General features: G+C 38.0%; 1 protein-coding gene across 2 annotated transcripts in view; it reads left to right on the plus strand.

Moving 5' to 3' along the window:
• The window catches only part of LOC121510579 (echinoderm microtubule-associated protein-like 6), a 144663-nt gene that overhangs the window by 96178 nt on the left and 29264 nt on the right, over positions 1-19221 (plus strand). For both annotated transcript variants that reach the window (XM_041788659.1, XM_041788660.1), the window contains exons 20-28: positions 4180-4382; positions 9664-9775; positions 12408-12535; positions 13534-13675; positions 14563-14715; positions 14819-14950; positions 16365-16453; positions 17483-17659; positions 17976-18210. In XM_041788659.1, coding sequence (XP_041644593.1) covers positions 4180-4382; positions 9664-9775; positions 12408-12535; positions 13534-13675; positions 14563-14715; positions 14819-14950; positions 16365-16453; positions 17483-17659; positions 17976-18210 — 1371 coding nt within the window. The remainder of the gene's footprint in view (positions 1-4179; positions 4383-9663; positions 9776-12407; positions 12536-13533; positions 13676-14562; positions 14716-14818; positions 14951-16364; positions 16454-17482; positions 17660-17975; positions 18211-19221) is intronic.

The raw sequence follows: 19221 nt of genomic DNA on the forward strand, positions 1-19221 counted from the left end.
TCACAGTGCAGACACAGCAGGAGTATGATGCTATAATGGTAGTGTTTGTCTTTATATCAGTGCTAGGTGTGATAAGACATCTCGCAGTATGGATGAAAGAGTGAGGAGGAACATAATGGTGGGCAGAAAAGAGTTGCAACCTGCTTTATTACAAGCACAAAGATTGCATTGGTCGCATACATGTTGCAGGACATGAAACCCCCACTCGTGGTGAATTTCCCTGACTGTTAGCTGCTCATCTTAAATTTTTAAAGAAATTTTAAAAGGGAGTTTGCAGGATAAAGTCAAGTTAAGTGAGTTTTATTGTTCAGTCTGCCTGAGTCTCCGGGAGTTTCATGCATGTGTAATAAGGCTGTTACTGTTGTTGTTCGTGTACGATCTTATTCCCACTTTGTCTTCAACCATTAGGCCTTTGTTGCTGACCTTTTGCTGTTGCAACTCCCAGTGTCCCAGAAGAGACAATTAAATCCTTTAATGAATCAAATGCTGACTTTTACATGTGAGAGTTTGTGACCTTAGTAGGTCTCAGGCTGTGACTTGCCTCTGTAGGTGGGAGTTTAGTCAGTGGGTGATGAGGAGGGAACGATGTGAGCCAAAGAAACTATATGAGGTTTAGTTTGGCTGCTGATTTGGCCGATTATGAACACTTTCAGCAGTCTCAGCAAGTCACTGTAACAGCTTTAGAAGGTGTTCAAGGTAATTTAAAACCATAGCATCCCATTTATGAGATGCACATTAAAATTGGCTGTTCTTTTATGGCATCCTGGCTCAGTCGATTCTGAACACAAACACTTAAAAACAGAATCTTCCTGAATAATTGTCATCTTCGTTTCTTTGGTTATTATTAGAGAGATTAGGCTAAGAGGGATAAGATACTGGGATAAGATTCAGAACAATACATTTTTTTAATTTTACATCAGTATTCAAGTAATCCCGTGATTGTATTTGTACATGAATGGGTGCAGTATAAACTGGTACTAAAAAAGGAAATGGTATTAGCTATCTTGGCATACCTCAACAGAACATATTTTCCAAAAGCAAAGCAGATACAGGCACGAAAGGGCCTCAAGTTGGAGGCCGATCAAATGCTTTCATAGCAACAACAGCCTCCTTTTTTCCCCCTAAATGTCTTAAATTATGTGTTGTGGCTCAATTTTTGTTCATCAAAGTCCATATAAATCCCATTTTATTAAGCTAATAAATCCAAGAAAGGTCAAAAATCCTTCCAAAATAGTTATTTTAACAGTTTTTGAATGTTCAGTAGATAAAACTTCCAAAACCAGTCTCTCAAAGTGAAACAGATCTTTTACCATTTCCCTTCAGCACATTGCTTCCTCTCCTTCTCTCTCCTACCTCAGTGGAGAGGGAAGGGTCAGGGTGAACAAATAGCTGAGAACAACAAACCCAGGCGCAGTTTGACTTCACTCTTTTCTTTAGATAATCATTCAAAGATTTATTAAGTTAGCATGTGACATTTACTTCGGACTGGACCCAGGAGCGGCACACAGATGAGGGTGGTAGAAACTGGTTTTATTGATAACACAAATACAAAGGCTGGTGTTTTGAACTGAAGAAGGACAGCTGCTGAAGTGAAAGAGTCACAGGGAGTCTGGATGAAGGTGCCGGAAAAAGTAGAACAAAGGTGATAATATCTTTAAAGAAAACCACAAAAATCTTCAAAGATTGAGCTAGAGCTTGAGCCTGGTACCACGCTGGATGTTGGCATACTCTGGCACCTTCTGAACTGCAGCCAGGTGCATACAAGCGATTGCTTATATGCTGGTGCTGATTGCTTCCAATTCATTGCAGCTGAGTAACTGAAGAGCCACTACGCCTCCAAGCCGCTATCCCACTCTGAAGCGAAGGAGAAGAAAACACACGCAACCTCCCAAACTACAAGAAAACACAAAGCATAACAATCACTAAGAAAGAATATCGCAGAATAAAGAAAAACAGTTCCAACCGTGGCGTAGCAGACAGAGAGGTTGCAGTGATGTCATTCTTTTGTTGGCCAGCCCAGAAGTTAGCACTGCACATGTTTCCACCAGCCAAAAGCCCAGGTTGTGTTTTGTGGATTACTTCAATGTTTTTTATTATTAAAATAAAGTGTTTGACATTTACTTTTTTGTTTAACCAGATATTCTCCAAAAATGAACTTAAAAAAAAAAATGTATTTTTGGAGTCTAAACACAGTCAGTGAAAGAAATAAACTTATGCTAGCCTATAAAGGAACAACACCATGTTCAGCTGACTTTGATGTCACCACCAATAAACCTTCAACTTTAATTATGCACTCTTAACTCTTCAGGCAGTGTAGGGTGGACTTGTGGCTGAGGACTCTGACCCGCTTCCTTAAGTAAGACGTGACAAACCTTCAAAAATGATGACTGGCATCTTTAAATGTATTTCATGTCATAAAATCTCTTCCGGTTTCGCTCACTACTGCTCTTATTTCAGGCATCCAAACCCTAACACCGTCAAAAATCTGATAGGGTCAGTTCAATAGTCTTTTTGGTTAGGAGGGTTCCTAAATGAAGGAAATGGCCTAAAAGTATTTGAGTGTTGTAGGAGCTGTTTGAATTCTCTAAGGAAGGGAGATTTAATGCTTCATTTACAATCTCTTTTAGAATAAGAAACACTGGGCCATCCTTTACCAAAGGAAAGAAGAATAGACAGCCCATTCTTTAATTTTTCATTTCAGTGTGACGCACCTCTCGATCTGTCTTCAAAACAAGCAAGAAGAGTGACTATAGCAATGTCGTCTTCATACAATTTTTTTTCTGTGGTGCTCATCACTCAGTTGGATAAATACTAGTGGAGAGGAGGGTGAGCAGAGGAATAGCCCGTTTTAAAAGTCACAACTACATCCCCTCAGAAATACTTAATCATTTCTTTTTTTTTATGGTATCCCAACCACCAATTAAAAATCAGTCAATAATTCAAATGGAATAAGTGCCAATCAAGGTTATTATAGTTAACTAAAACTAACTAAATAACTAAAACTAAAATTTTAAAACCATTTTAGTTAACTGAAACTGAATTAAAACTAAGCTTTACAAAAAAAAAAAAAAAACTTAAACTGTATGTGTGCTCAAAAAAATAACTAAAATGAAATAAAAATATGAGACAAAATATTTTAGTTTTAGTCTTTGACACAGCCATGCTGACTGACACCTACACCCGAGTCTGGGGAGTGAAAAATTGCCTCATCTGATTGATTAAGACTTCACATAGTGGTAGTTTTATGTCTGGATTGTATTCAAACATCATCATTAAATAAATAAAATGATAACTGAAGAGAAGCCTGTTTTAATATTTTTCTAAAAATGCATGACACTCACCCAGCCCAGACATCTATCTGTAAAAATACTACAACTAACACTAAAACCAATAAAAACTGAACTAAAACGAAGCATTTTTGCAAAATAAAAACTAAACTAAACTGACAAACCAGCAGTCAAAACTAATAAAAACTAAACTGAAATCCAACACAGAAAGTGAAAACGAAATAAGAACAGAAACTAATGAAAAAGCCAAAACCATTATTACCTTGGTGCTATTGTATTCTTGGATACTTAAGATTATTGTGGAAAAAGTTTAATCTGTGCACTTTTAAAGAGAAATTTCTGCAGTTTGGATGATGTTTAAAATAATAAATCTAAAATGTGATCATTTCCATTTATAGTTTTAAAACTTGAGCTAAGACATTATTTATCTGTAACAGTGATGTCTTTTTATCTGCAGCTCAAAGTGATGCACATTAAAAAAGCTGAATGTCAGACAAAACCAGTGCAGAATTAATAATTAACATTAAACAAATCAAAATTTTTTGAATGGCCATTTATATCCAGAACTACCATGTGGGCAAAAAAAAATCAACGATTTCCCTTTCTTCTTCACCCCACAAAACAAGCAGATGTTTGAATGGAAAGTCCTTATTTTGGATGTGATGAATCATTATTCAAATAGTGATCCTGTTTTCTGTTTGTTTAATCATCTATTCAGTGTCTGTGATTTATTAAGCTGATCCGAGCCATTTCTAAAAATCACTGCACCCTAAAAATGGATCAATTTTACCCGCTGGCTGTTTTAGGTATATAGAGATCCCTAGCGGTTCAATATCAGATTCAAATCAAAGTAAAGCTCTGTCTTACCATAGTGGCCTCTATCTGTCTCCAGGTGGTGGTCTGACATTCAAGCGTGGTGCATTCAGGAGCATCAGCCGGCCAGAGACGATGATGTCGGTGTGTTACGGACGCAGCGAGGGGCTGGTGTTCACGGGAGCTGCTACAGGAGATGTTTACATCTGGAAGGAACCGCTGCTGATAAAAACAGTCAAAGCTCATGATGGACCAGTGTTCGCCATGTTCTCTCTGGACAAGGTGAGGTTTGTGTTTGTGAGGGAGAGAGCTTCTTTTAATCTGCTTTATGAATCAAGAAATCTGAAAGATTAAAATGTCTTCAGGTCCAGATTTTCATGAAACAGTGTGATCGGTTCTCCAGACGATTTTCCTCCTACTAATGATCTGTTTACATTCTTCAGCTTAGTGTGTGTCTTTGTGAGCTGTGTGTGTCTATGTGTGGTTGAACCCACTTGCACTCAGCGTTAGTCATGCTGAATAGGATTGTCGGCTAAATGCCCAAAAACCTCAATGTAGGAGTGAGCAGACGTGCACTTTATTTACATGTTTTTCGCTGTCATGCATCTGCTTCCCCTCCCTTCTTTCCCCTCTTCTCTCTCTTTTTCTCCTTTCATTGTTTTATCTCTCTCTCACACATTCACTCCATGAATCTCTCTCTTTATGTAACAGGATTTTCAGACAGACAAGCCAATAGAGAGGCTGACGGGGGGGGGGGGGGTTTGATTTCACCAGAACACTCCCCTGAATTCACAAAATCTCATTGCTTTGTTAGGTTGTTATCACATTCTGTTTGCTTTGAACTTTCAGTCTTTCTCTCCGTCTCATGAGTACAATATCTGTATGTAAATAGTGTCTGAACTGGAGTTAATCAAGGTCACATCTAACAAAAAGCTCTCTTTACTGTCAGTACCTCTTATGCCCAGACAATCTTTTGTCTGTCATGATAGTCATGGTGTCTGATTGGGCAATCAAAGAGCTGCAAACTCACAATATACTCCTGTGGAGGTTAAATGACGTTGGGTTTGATGACTTCTCTAAAAAACATACTTTTTCTAGTCCTGATACACCATCATTAGAACATTCGGCACATGACATGATAGTCACATGAGTTGAAGCCAGATTGAATATGTGAATTGACTTAATGCAAAACTTTATCACATCATCATCAGCAGGTAGTTCTATTTTTACACATGCCTAAAGAGCCATATATTACACCCTAATATGAAAATATTTATCTTTTAAAAAGCTGCCATTATTTCACTATCAAAGTTTAACCTTCATTTACCCTGATTACTTGAGGAAAAACCATAAAAGATAAACATTAACACATTTTATTGTAAGGAAACAAAATGAAACTGTTGCTAATGATAATGTGATAAAGTTTTGTATTTAGTTAAATTATTTATTAATCAGTTACCATCTGGTCTGCTTGCATAGATCACAGACTTTTGTTGTGCATACCCAGCTTTTATAAATGAGAGCCCAGGACTCCAAATGTGTTTTAAATTATCCACATAGATCAATGTTTAATTTTAAATAAATTCAATAAATATGGGGCAAATTTGACACAAAATGGCCTCAGTGTACAAAAACTTGTAGTACCTATTCAAAAGAATAACATTTTCATTTTTGTGTATTTTGATTCATTTTAGAAAAAGTCATCCAATTACAAGCTAAAAGAATGACATACATGGTATTTTTACTGCTCTCAAATGTCTAAACACAACATCTTTGGTTGTGTGCCATGCTCTATGTGTTCCTGCTTCTCTGCTGGTTGATGTAGTTGTATTTGAGGGTAAATAAAGAAGTTTATTCTGCTTTGGATATTAAGAACATATACTAGTACACAAGACATCAAAAATGGGTCGACTCAACCTGCGGACAAAAAAAATATCTACCCGTGGCAATGCGTAAAAAGTTCTGCCTCAGAACCACTGACCTGGCAACCCTGGCCCCTAGATTTATTATGGGTGACAGATTCTCCACTTATCATTGCAGCCTGTATGACAAAGTTGGTTTGCCCTCATTAACAGTTAGACGTGAGAGACACTGGCTACTATTTACACTATATTGCCAAAAGTATTCGCTCACCTGCCTTGACTTGCATATGAACTTAAGTGATATCCCATTCTTAATCCATAGGGTTTAATATAACGTTGATCCACCCTTTGCAGCTATAACAGCTTCAACTCTCCTGGGAAGGTTTTCCACAAGGTCTAGGAGTGTGTTTATGGAAATTTTTGAGCATTCTTCCAGAAGCGCATTTGTGAGGTCACACACTGATGTTGGACAAGAAGTCCTGGCTCTCAGTCTCCGCTCTAATTCATCCCAAAGGTGTTCTATCAGGTTGAGGTCAGGACTCTGTGCAGGCCAGTCAAGTTCATCCACACCACACTCTCTCATCCATGTCTCTATGGACCTTGCTTTGTGCACTGGTGCACAGTCATGTTGGAACAGGAAGGGGCCATCCCCAAACTGTTCCCACAAAGTTGGGAGCATCGAATTGTCCAAAATCTCTTGGTATGCTGAAGCATTCAGAGTTCCTTTCACTTGAACAAAAGGGCCAAGCCCAGCTCCTGAAAAACAACCCCACACCATAATCCCCCCTGCACCAAACTTGGACTCCAGAGTCCAGTGGCGGCGTGCTTTACACCACTGCATCTGACGCTTTGCATTGCACTTGGTGATGTGTGGCTTGGATGCAGCTGCTCGGCAATTGAAACCTATTCCATGAAGCTCTCTATGCACTGTTCTTGAGCTAATCTGAGGGCCACATGAAGTTTGGAGGTCTGCAGTGATTGACTCTGCAGAAAGTTGGCGACCTCTGCGCACTATGTGCCTCAGCATCCACTGACCCTGCTCCATCATTTTACGTGGCCCACCACTTTATGGCTGAGTTGTTGTCGTTCCCAATCGCTTCCACTTTGTTATAATACCACTGACAGTTGACTGTGGAATATTTAGGAACGAGAAAATTTCATGACTGGACTTGTTGCACAGATGGCATCCTATCACAGTACCACGCTGGAATTCACTGAGCTCCTGAGAGCGACCCATTCTTTCACAAATGTTTGTAGAAACAGTCTGCATGCCTAGGTGCTTGATTTTATACACATGTGGACATGGAAGTGATTGGAACACCTGATTTCAATTATTTGGATGGGTGAGTGAATACTTTTGGTAATATAGTGTATCTCTAAAGCTCTCACTGGAAATCTGCCTTCCTAAAAAACTTTTGTTAAACTAGGCAGATAGCGGAAGTGAAAAAAAGTACTAGACTATTGTAGTCAGGTAAAAGTAAAGTGACTTTGGCTAAAAAAAATACATAAGTAGAAGTAAAAGTACTGGTTTATGTTACTACTCAAGTAAAATGTAAGTCATTTCAAATGTACTCAAAGTTGTGAGTAGCTACTTTTGACTCCTGAGGAGGTTATACACTAAAATATGATCTTTCCTATATATGAAACAACTAGAAGAGAATATGAAATTAAAACCAGGTTTTTTTTATAAGGTGAGACTTACCTGTAGCCAAATGCAACAGCTGTTTTAGGTGGAAATTCTCTTGCTACTGAGCATAATGTGTGGTGAAAGTAAAACTTCTGCCCATTGTCTTGTTTTTGACAGAAAGCTAGAACCTCCTCATTTTGGCTTTTAATGTTTTTTTTCTTTTACTCGGTACTTGATGCTTTTTAAAACATAGTGAAGTACAATACTTACCCCAAAATATACTTAAGTAAAAGTAGTGATTTAAAAAATACTCAGAAAAGTACAAATACACAAAAAAGCTACTCAATTACAGTAACTTGAGTAAATGGAATAAGTTACTTTCCACCCCTGGCAGATAGTCAATACCGGACTCAGTCAAGTTATTGTCTAACGCTTGCAGTACCACCTATACATACTAAAATTGGAAAATCTTCCTTTACCTTTTGTGTTGCACACAGCTTGGAAACCTTATAATATACAATAAAGCTCAACACAATAGTCAGTGTTGGCACATTCAAAAACAGGATTATGAACTACTGTACAAAGGAATGTGACTGTTTCTTACTGTAATATGTTCATTTTGTGATGCTCACATTTTTTTTTGTTTTGTTTTGTTTTTCCTTCTTCTATCTTTTGTCTATTTGTCTTAATTGGTTTCTTGGTGTCATTAAAAGAGTGCATGCCCTCAATGACTTCTCAAGATTAGATAAAGGTTGATTTAAAAAAAAAAATCCTGCTTTGACTCCGCCAACAGACCTGACAGACTACACAGCAGTATAACCCTGATTAAAACATGTAATGTGATGCAAGCATTAGTTTAAAGAAGAATGTTAGAGATTTTAAAGACCTATTCTTGTACAGTAGAGCAGGGTAAGGTTATATGGACATGATGAAACTACTAGTAATGAACTCTCACATTTTATTAAGTCTCTTTCAACCTGTTGGTCAGCAGTAACTCAAGCGCCTGTTGGCTCAAATCCTCTCTTGTTAAAGGAGGCAAAGGAATCCAGCAGGTACAGTCTATGAAATTTAAAGAAACCATTGGCCCCTACGTTTACGACAATGCAATGCAATCAGCCACTAGAGTTTGTTTTAAGAGTCAAGCATGTAATGCTAGAAGTAGCAAAAGTAGTGCCAAATATCCAGCCTGCAACAGAGCACCAAGTCTTAAATCCCAACAAAAACTGACCCAAGAGACATCAGAGGGAACACTTATCAGACTTTCACAGCTCCCTCTTAGTGGTGTATCAACCACAGCCTTTTATTCAGCACAGTTTTTATCCTCTTTAGTGAAAGTATTGTGTATTCACAGAGAACATCAGTAACAAGTCACAGAGGACCTTTTCTATGCTTATTTCTTAACATTGGGCTTTATTCCTCTGGTCCATAAGAGTTAAACAATAATCAACTTCAGGCAGAGTTAAGTTCACTCAAGTAAAGCAAGCTTTAGTTTGTGCTTCAGTGGCTTTTGTCTGTCTCTTGTCAACTTGAAAACGAATGGTGTCCTACAGTAAAACACTGAGCAGGGGACGTTAGCTGTAACTCAGTTTCCTGGTGATGAACACTTTCATGTTCATAATGAAAAGTTTTTGTTTAAGGATGAATGATTTATAAGGAATAATATCAAAAACAAAAAAAAAATAAATACTCACAGCTACCTCTTCTCAGCCTGTGTCTTTGAACAAGAAACTTGAATATCTGTATCATGTCAGTGCTCGGGGAGCCAGTGAATGTTTTATGACTCTCTGAGTTGAATTGCTGTAAAAATAGACTCTTTAATACATCGACCTGGTGAGAGTTTTCAGATTAAAAATGAAGCAGATCTAAAGATTTCAGGCTGAGTGGGAGAAGGAGAGAAAGAAAAAAATCTGTCAGGAGGAAAAGACAAGAGTGAAGGCTGACAGCCCACAGAGTTGAAGGAGGGGGAGGTGGATGTCTCTGGTGGATCTGACATGTTTCTGTTTAGTTTAAGTACAACACAGTCCTCATCTCCTATTGAAATATCAGGAACTCAGTGAAAACAATTTGTTTCCAGGGCTTTGTGACAGGCGGGAAGGACGGCGTGGTGGAGCTGTGGGATGACATGTTTGACCGCTGTCTGAAGACGTATGCCATCAAGAGAGCAGCGCTGTCCCCGGGGTCCAAAGGTACACAAAGCTCCGTCCCTTAAAATCACCACTGGAGACCATCACATCTAAAACATCAAACATCACTCTGAAACCCACATGCTTTTTCATGGCATAGCTCTGGGATGCTCTGCCTGCTGAGATTAGGCAGTAGTCTTATCACAGCATCTCTTCTTTTCTCTGCATCTTCTGTCAGTCTTCTGCTTCTGTTTAACTGAGGCAATAATGGCCACAAAATATTAGAAATCAAGAAAGTACATGAGTTTTATGGGTTGTGCAAAATAAAGGCACACAGCATGGCAGAAGTGCAGAGACTGCTTACTCACCAAGATAATCAGACACAGGTGAGACTATAAACTACACAATCTAGCAATGCGCCATGTCTAGCCGGTCCACACCAAAGAAGAATTACACAATCTCTTAGGAGGGAATTACAAGGAAGTAAAGAGACATGAAACACCAGGGACAAGAAAGCAGTAAGCAAAAGAAACTGAACTTCAAGAATAGTATAAAGTAACACAAGGAACACATGGAGGGTAAAAGACAAAAATATAACAGGAAATTCTAGAAAATAAATGAGGGAATATTAAACACAAAGACAGAGGAAATGCAAGAATAGGTGAACAAATGAAATAAAAACAGGAACACAAGGAAGTACCAAACACATATTCTAAAAATAATCTAGACACACTCATGACACTGGAAGAGTATGAGATTGTGGCGTTTTCATATATGACAAGAAGAGACAGGTGTTATTCAAAGTTAAATGACTTTTGAACCATAAATCAAAGCATCTTACTTTTTTTTTTTTACCTCTGAAAGCCCTGCATTGTGCCATTCTAATGACGCTATCCATGCCTCCATAGCTCCTACTGAATGTTTTCTAGCAAGCCTGGAATTGGCAGCTTTTTTTTCTGTCTTCAAAGATTAAATCCACACCAGTAACTCCAATATTGAATGTTTTTTATCCATTCAAAATCCATGTTTCGATCATTCCTGCAGCTAGCTGCTATGCCGTCCACCATATTGCCCCTTGTACCCAAGAATGCATTGTGACTGGGCTGTGACAACCAATGGCAGGTTGTTCAATTGTCACGTTATGCTTTTCTGAATAGTACATGTGTAAACACTAAGAAACTGGAGAAGAGAGCAAATGACTCATAATAGAGAGAAAGAGACACAGAGAGGCTGTGATGTGTCCCTCAAAGTCACTGCGGACAGGAACTGCTTTAAATAATGACTCAAACTCCCGAAAGTGCCAGGACTTTTTTTGTAAAAACTTACTGAAGATTTTTATCTCACAGAATTTTTTTTCTACTTTTTTGTCGCAAAATAATCGGAGAACAAGTTTGTGATTAAAAAAAGAAAACTTTGGTCATTAATGTTAACTGTATGTAATACATAAAAGTCTTGAAATTTTAATTTCTGTTTATTTTTTTCTTTTGTCTCTGTAACCTCATAACTTTTTTTTTTAATTCTGGTGACATCACTGCAGCACAGTCTTAAAGCCCAGGTTGCCCTGAAAATGGTGTTTAGAGTTTGACTGTACACCACAGGGTTGATGTTTTATAAGCTTTTTAGGACAAGAAGTCCAGGCAAGACAATGGTAAAAAAAAAAAGAATAGCTGAGGGCTCAGAGGGTTAATTACATTAGTAGAACAAGCCTGCCTAACATCTACAGGTAGATGGTTTCACAACTTTGGTGCATGGAAACAAAAAATCTGTTCACCATCTGCCTTAACGCAGACCGTTGGGACACTCAAGAGCCCAGTCCCCTGGGGACGCAAATCATGTGTAGGCATACAGGTTCACCAAATCATACAAGTAGCATGGTGCAATGCCATTCACTATTTTATAAGTCAAGAGCAGCACCTTAGAGTCTGCTCTCAACTGAACGGAAGCCACCACGGAGTGATGTGCTCATACTCACTCTGGCCAGAACACAAGCTGGTGCATTCTTTACCGAAGCAGCAAACAGCACTGAGACGGGGAATCGATGCCGCAACCAGTGCGTTAAGGATTATAGCCTCTGTTTATGGGCACCTGCACTACAAAGTGAGCTAAACCGGCACAAACACTTCATGGACTTCATATTGTTTTACAAAGATTTCTCAATCCATAAAAGCAAAGGCACTAGAGAAGGGTGGAGCATGCCTTTCATAGGTTTGTGGCTTTGATGCTTTGTCCGAGGCTTTGATGAGAAATATTGCACTTCATCGCCTGCATGCTGTCAGGGTACCATAGTAGGAATCAATATGAGTGAAAGTTCAACTTAAGCAAGGATAATTGTAAGCCACTAATATCGACCTACATCTATACTTGAAATTTGATATACAACCCTTAACAATGAATGTGTTGAAATGTTTAAATAGTATTAATGAATTTAGAATGAAAGGGTAACGTATGCAGCTAGTCTGAACCAAAAGGAAGAGGACACAGAGAGATTCAAGCCGTAATTTTGATGTCTCAAATAAAGCAGAAACTTTTACCATTTCAAGGTGCTATTAACAATTCACCACTGCCATCTGGTGGACAAATACTGAAATGCAGCTCTGTTTGTGACACTGAACTTATTTTAGGAAAGTTATCTTGAACGGATGGACTCTCTGATAATCTACCATTCAGATGGCTGTGAGTTTGTCTGTGTGCGCAGGTCTGCTCCTGGAGGATAACCCGTCCATCAGAGCAATCACTCTGGGTCACGGTCACATCCTGGTAGGAACAAAAAACGGAGAAGTCCTCGAGATTGACAAGACCGGACCCATGACTCTGCTGGTGCAGGTTTGTTGGGACAGTTACTAGCCCAGTTTTCTGCTCAAAGCTGTCACAATATTGGAATTTTACGCTCCAAGATCAAATATTATTGATGACTATTTTGAGACTACAGCAACAGAAATAGGAGTCCCAGGCAACATATATTGGGTTATTTCTTGATGTCACTAATTTAACCTTGAAGAAGTTTGCCAGCAGCTTTTGATGGATTTATTCCCCTCCTTAAAGCATGTCTAATGAAGTAGATGTAGCTTTTCAAAGTCTTTGTTCTTTTAATACATACATAATTAACATAATGACGATTCCATTGTTTTGAACACAGTATAATACCTCTGTTTTGTCTAACACTTTCATCTGCCAAAGTGACAAGAAAACAATGTTTTGTCAGTGGAGTCTGGAGGACTGAAGAGTTCAATGTTATTTCTGCCTCTGTTAAATAAATATATAAATAAATAAATAGTTCCATAACCTAAAGGTCGAGTCTCAAAAGAGTTGCCATGGTGAGGAGAGCTGTCTGCAGCAGATCGATGAGAATTTACACACACTAAAAAAGAACAGATCAAGACACTTTCCAGACTAGATATGCACATTTAGAGAGAGAATGTGTGTGTTTGTGTTTGTATGGAGTGTGTGGTATGCTCCCTAAAGCCCCCTGAGTGCTTTTAGCTGTTAGCATGCTGTGATGCATGCATAGAGAGGTGTGCCTGTGCATTCTTAGCATGTTTTGTGTTGATTAATGTGTATTTAAAACTGACTGGTTAACTCCTGCATACCATCTAACTTGCAAACACACTGTACATTTATTATTTAAATAATAGCAAATATCAGACTTCATTATTAAACATCATGTGAAACACTGCTCCTGGGTCAAACCAAGTCCCTTTTAGATTTAGATAGTGCTGCCTCTGTGGAGCCTGAGAGGCAAAGCCCAGGGCTGATGTAGGCTGATAATTAAAGCAGGTTATTATGTCTCACTCCTGATTCCCCTGTGTGATTTCATTGTACAGGGTCACATGGAGGGTGAGGTTTGGGGTCTGGCCCCTCACCCTCTTCTCCCTGTCTGTGCCACTGTCAGCGACGATAAAACTCTGAGACTGTGGGAGACGTCAGCCAATCACCGAATGGTTGCGGTCCGCAAGCTGAAGAGAGGTGAGAAAAAGGAACCGACTTTAAATGTTTCTGTCTGATCTAACAAATTATGTGTTATATCTGCTGATTATGAGATAAATAAGAAAAGAGAAAATCAGATAAACCTTCATTTTCTCACAACAGGGAAATTAACTGTATTACAGAAGTAAAAAGCAGGATTGAAACAGCACAAACTGCACAGTTTTTCCTTTATTCCCATAGAAGTACCTTTTAACACTTTAATTTTGATGTAACAACTTAACGTCTTTATTTATACAAATGTGTTTATAAATATGGTACAATAAAATATTCCCTCTTAGTTAATGTTGAGTAAAAGAAGAAAGGGCAAATTTGTACTAAATGGCACATCTTGAGAAAATTTACTTGGCTTGATTGTACGGTGTTTTAATATTTACAAGGCTGACTGATTCTTGTCAGAAATGTTTGCATTCGTGCTCAGACTAACATTTTACTATGCATTTTATGCACGTTTGACAAGTCTGTATGCAAGTAGGCAACTTTTCCGGAAGTTGTTTTCTGAGTAAAGTAAAAAACACTTCTATTGCTATTTCTGGACAGTTCCAACACTATTATGGTCAATTGATGACATCCATTTTTCCATCAAGTTTCCCTGCCGAACTTCTGAAAGTATGCAAACTTTGCATCATGTGGCTGTGTATTTGCATCTTCATGTTGACTCTGAATGTTGTCTAACAAACAAAAATAGAGATAAGGGCCAAACACCTTAAGATAGTAAATAATACAGAGGAAATAAGGGTAATCAGATAGTATGATTGATAACAGATCAGGTAATATTTAACTAGCTACTTAACACATCACCTCTTGAATTAACCCACTTAGAATTATTCACCATCATGTTAGCTAAACTAAAGGTTCTTTTTTTAAAGGTGGTCGCTGCTGTGCCTTCTCTCCTGATGGAAAAGCATTGGCGGTTGGTTTAAGTGATGGCGGTGTGCTCGTGGTGAATGCTGACACGCTAGAGGATCTGCTGAGCTTCCACCATCGCCGTGATGCCATCTCTGACGTCCGCTTCACCCCTGGTACACACAGACATAAACTTTATAAACATAATTACTGCCACCGAAGATAAATCCACTCATCTTCTCTTCAATCTTATTTTTTCTTTTAAACACTTGTTCTCAGACTCAGGGAAATTCTTGGCGGTGGCATCCCATGATAGCTTTGTGGACATCTACAATGTGCTGAGCAGTAAGAGGGTGGGCATCTGTAAAGGAGCGTCCAGTTACATCACTCACATCGACTGGGACAACCGAGGTAAAATCAGAATTCTGCTTCCCTTTATCTCTAACAAATCCAAACTTCACTTATAGATGTGTTTTCACCCTGTAAGAGGTGATAATGTAACAGTCAGGCATAATGCAATCAAAATAATGTGATAAAAACTCATAATATAATAACTGGTTGATAAGTACCAAAATGCTGCCACAACATAACTTTTAGTGCATAATGTAACAATTTATTATGTTTGCATCTGTTATTACGTTATGAAGCAAGCAGAATATTTTTCTCCTAATAGTGTAAAAATTGTATTACATTATAGAGTGAACCAATTTATAGATTAACATGGCAATTGCCTCAAAATATTGTGTTGAATGATTGCAGGATCTGTAGATCATAACATCTCTGCTGCAAAAAATATTTTAAACTGGTATCTTGACAGGTTAAAGAAAAAACAAACATATTAATAATAAATAAATAAATAATAGAAATAGTAATAATTTTATTTTTATAGCACCTTTGAATACATGGGTTTACATGGTGCTTTGACATAGGTAGAAGCAAACAGAAGAACAAAGCAACAAAACCCAAATAAGGATAAAGAAGACAGAACAAATGACACCTGACAACATCAGCAGAATCCAAAACACTTAAAGAATCTGACCAAAAATATGATCAAGATAATTAAACAACATCAAAATCCATTAAAAAACCCAGATGTCATGTGATGCCATGCAAACTTTGAGATCACAGGTCATCAATCAGAGTGCAGACATCATGCGATACTACACAACTAAGACATCATGGACCTCATCAGGATGCAGGCAAGACACAGACATCAAGTACCATAAAAACAATAGAACCAAGTTGGGACCCAGGCAATGCAGGAACCCAGCTACACAGGCTGAGGCCTAAATTTATGACGTGTACTGTACTGATAAAAATATAAATCAGAATGATACTAAAAACAATTAATAGTGCTTCTAATAAGTATTTCAGTTTAAGTTAATCTGCCGCAGAATTACATATTGGGACAATTAAAAATATATGTATAATAATAAGAAAATGAAAACCTTTGTAAAATAATAAAATTGATAATACGGTCTTCTATTTTATTTACGTAGCCACTATTCTCATTTCATGAGAACTTCTTGATTTATTTGCCAGCCATCTTGTATCCCAAACATCATTAATAGTAGATGCACCTTGCAAGCAAAGCTAGTGTGATGTGAAAGAAAGTGTGATGTGAAAGAAAGTGTGATGTGAAAGTTTCATTGAAATGGCAGACATGTCAGCTCACTTGAATACCCATTGGACTCATTTGTGTGAGAAAAAGTACAGGTTCAACAGCTTAGTGTTTTAAATGGAGCTGATAATGTTTTTTTAGTTTGTTACTTTATCTGATTGTGTAATGTCTTACTGTAAAAGAGTGTGTTTGTGTGTGCTGCAGGTAAACTGTTGCAGGTGAACACAGGAGCCAAAGAACAGCTTTTCTTTGAAGCCCCTCGAGGAAAAAGACAAACCATCAGGAACTCTGAGGTGTGTTATCTTTGAGTGTCAGTGGTTGAATTGTAAATGGAAACAGCCAAGAAATAATAGTGTTTTGGTACTGCATGTCAAACAGTGGGTGGATTTAAAAGCAGACGTCCACACATGCTCTAATGCCCGATAGTTGAACAGAATATAGCTGCAGATTGTAGCACTTCTTTCACAAATCCAGTTTAAGGTTCCAGGGTGCTGAGACTCAACTAGAGTCTCAGCATGAGTAATCTGCTGTCTAACAACAGGAAAAAAAACACCTAGCTGCTGTTTTCAGGGTTTGCTTGCAGCGATCACATTTCAGCAGAAATCATGACTCAGCTGGTCCAGAGTTTTTACACAGTTGGTGTGCTGAATAACGATGATATTCACCACATGCTGAATTTGAAGGATTCAAAGAGCTAGTTTGGCACCTCCAGCTTTAGTGTTTATGTGATCAAGAAATACATAAAAGAAATACTGTAACTAAAGTGGCTATAAAAAGTGTTCATCTCCTTGGATGGTTTACCCTTTTATTGATTTTATAAATCAGTCATGGCCAATATAATCAGGGTTTTTTGACAAAAATAAATTACAACAATACTCTTTCATGTTAAAGTAATAACAGATTTCTACAAACAAATACCAATTAAATAAAAGTATGTAGTGTAAAACAAGTGATGACATAAATGTTCATCCCCTTCAAGCCAGTATTTAGTAGATGCACCTTTGGCTTCAATCACAGCACTGAGTCTGTGTGGATAGGTCTCAATCAGATATGTACACCAAAGCTTCTCAAGCTCTCTGAGCTGAGTGGAGTGTTCTTTTGTCTTTATGGTATAACGGTAGCCAGGAATCCTGACTACTAGCACCAACTGGCTGGACCTCAGTTGAATTAGGTCAGTCACTCTGAAGTGGGTGAATATTATACAGTCACTTGTTTTAAGTAAATATTTCCTATTTAAGATTCTTATCTTTTCTTTCTAAAGTTACCTTTTTGCTTTTTTATAATCACATGTATTTTGTGTACTATGTCGTGAATTTGTTAAGCTGGAGCGGATCAGCTGGTCAAGCTGGACGTGTGTTCTGGGTTCAAGCTGTGAGGGAATCTGGCCGACGTACAGCGACATCACGGACATCAACGCTGCGTCGCTCACCAGAGACAGAACGCTGCTCGCCACTGGGGATGACTTTGGCTTTCTCAAACTGTTCAGCTACCCTGTTAGAGTACGACACCAACACAGCTCAACGGTTTAATGAGTGCACATACAATATGGGAGACATATGAGATAAACACATGGTTTATGTTAAATAAACATGGTGATGGTTTGAGCTAAAAGTAAAGACAGGATGTAAAGATGTGATGTGCTAAACATTATATTAATATTGGTAAATCAATATTACATAGACAACCATACAATAAAAATACAATCAGTTAAGAAAAATACTAACATTGCAGGTTATTTGTTTTTTCCTCTACATCACCTGTACTTCAGTCTTTCATTCATTGTTATGTATCATGTTTTTTTTTCTATACCTCCAGGGTCAGTATGCGCGATTTAAGCGTTATGTTGGCCACAGCGCTCAGGTGACAAATGTCCGCTGGGCTCAGGACGACACCACCCTGCTGACGGTGGGCGGGGCTGACACCGCCCTGATGATCTGGTCGAGGGAGAGAGGAGGTGGTGTTAGTGGAGATGGAGAGGGGCCTTTGTTCCGTGACAACAGACCGCCTGTGGACAGTGAGGAGTCAGACGACGACATCGAGGAGGATGGAGGTGGGTTTTACAATCCCAGCACAACTTTATGTTTAACCCTTTAAAGCCTGAAAACACAAATTATAGCCAGAAAATTCTCATTTTTTGGAACTGAAATGTTTATTTCACTTTCTAATGAAATCCAAAAAATTCTAAATTTCCATAAAATTTAACTTATATATATTTTTTATCATTTGATACATTAGGTGTTTTTGGATAACTGATAATCCACTTGAGGGCATTTTTATCATTTTTTAGATTGTTTTCAAAAGTTATTTTTTCAGTCATTTATGATCATTTTGATTAGAAAGAGGTATCATAAAAGTATGTATCAAATATGATACAATAGGCTTCGAGGGGTTAAAGTCTGCAATGAAACAAAGACACAGAGCAACAGTGCTCATCAGCCTGTTCAGCAGCGACTCTTAAATGTCTCATGTTGATACTTAAGTGTGCCCACTACTTTTCAATGACCTAAGAAAGTTGGGTTAGAAAAAAAGTTAAAAGTTGGGGGGGGGGGTTCAAGAAGAGGAAATCAGAAAGATTTCCCTTTGAGGACAGAAAGGGAGGGAAGAAAACTCAAAAAAACTTACCTAAATGACTTTGCCAAGGACATTTCATGTCTGTTTAAAGTGCTACATGAATTGTAAAGAGCACTACATAAAAGAATTTTGCTGACTTATAATTTTAAGTGTTGTTTGTAAATTTGGAAGTAGAACTAGACAAATTAATATACAGTATATCAATATTACATTTTTGTGACTTGATGCCATTTTAAAGCTTTGCACAGGAACAAAAAAAGGTTACTTCACACAAGTGAACAGTTTAGTGCCAGTAAATATGCTGTAATCAGTGAAATGTATGTAAAACTAAAGCTTTCTACAAGGTAAAAAACATTCACCTTATTGGTATTAATCCCCTCTTAACCAAAACCTGGGCTTTAGTCAATAAAATGAACCTAAATGATCCTGCAGTGGTGAATGAAATATAATTTGACTCTTTGTGTGTTCGTTTGTTGCTGTGTCTGTCTGC

Source organism: Cheilinus undulatus, linkage group 6, assembly GCF_018320785.1.
Source record: "Cheilinus undulatus linkage group 6, ASM1832078v1, whole genome shotgun sequence".
Lineage (NCBI taxonomy): Eukaryota > Metazoa > Chordata > Actinopteri > Labriformes > Labridae > Cheilinus > Cheilinus undulatus.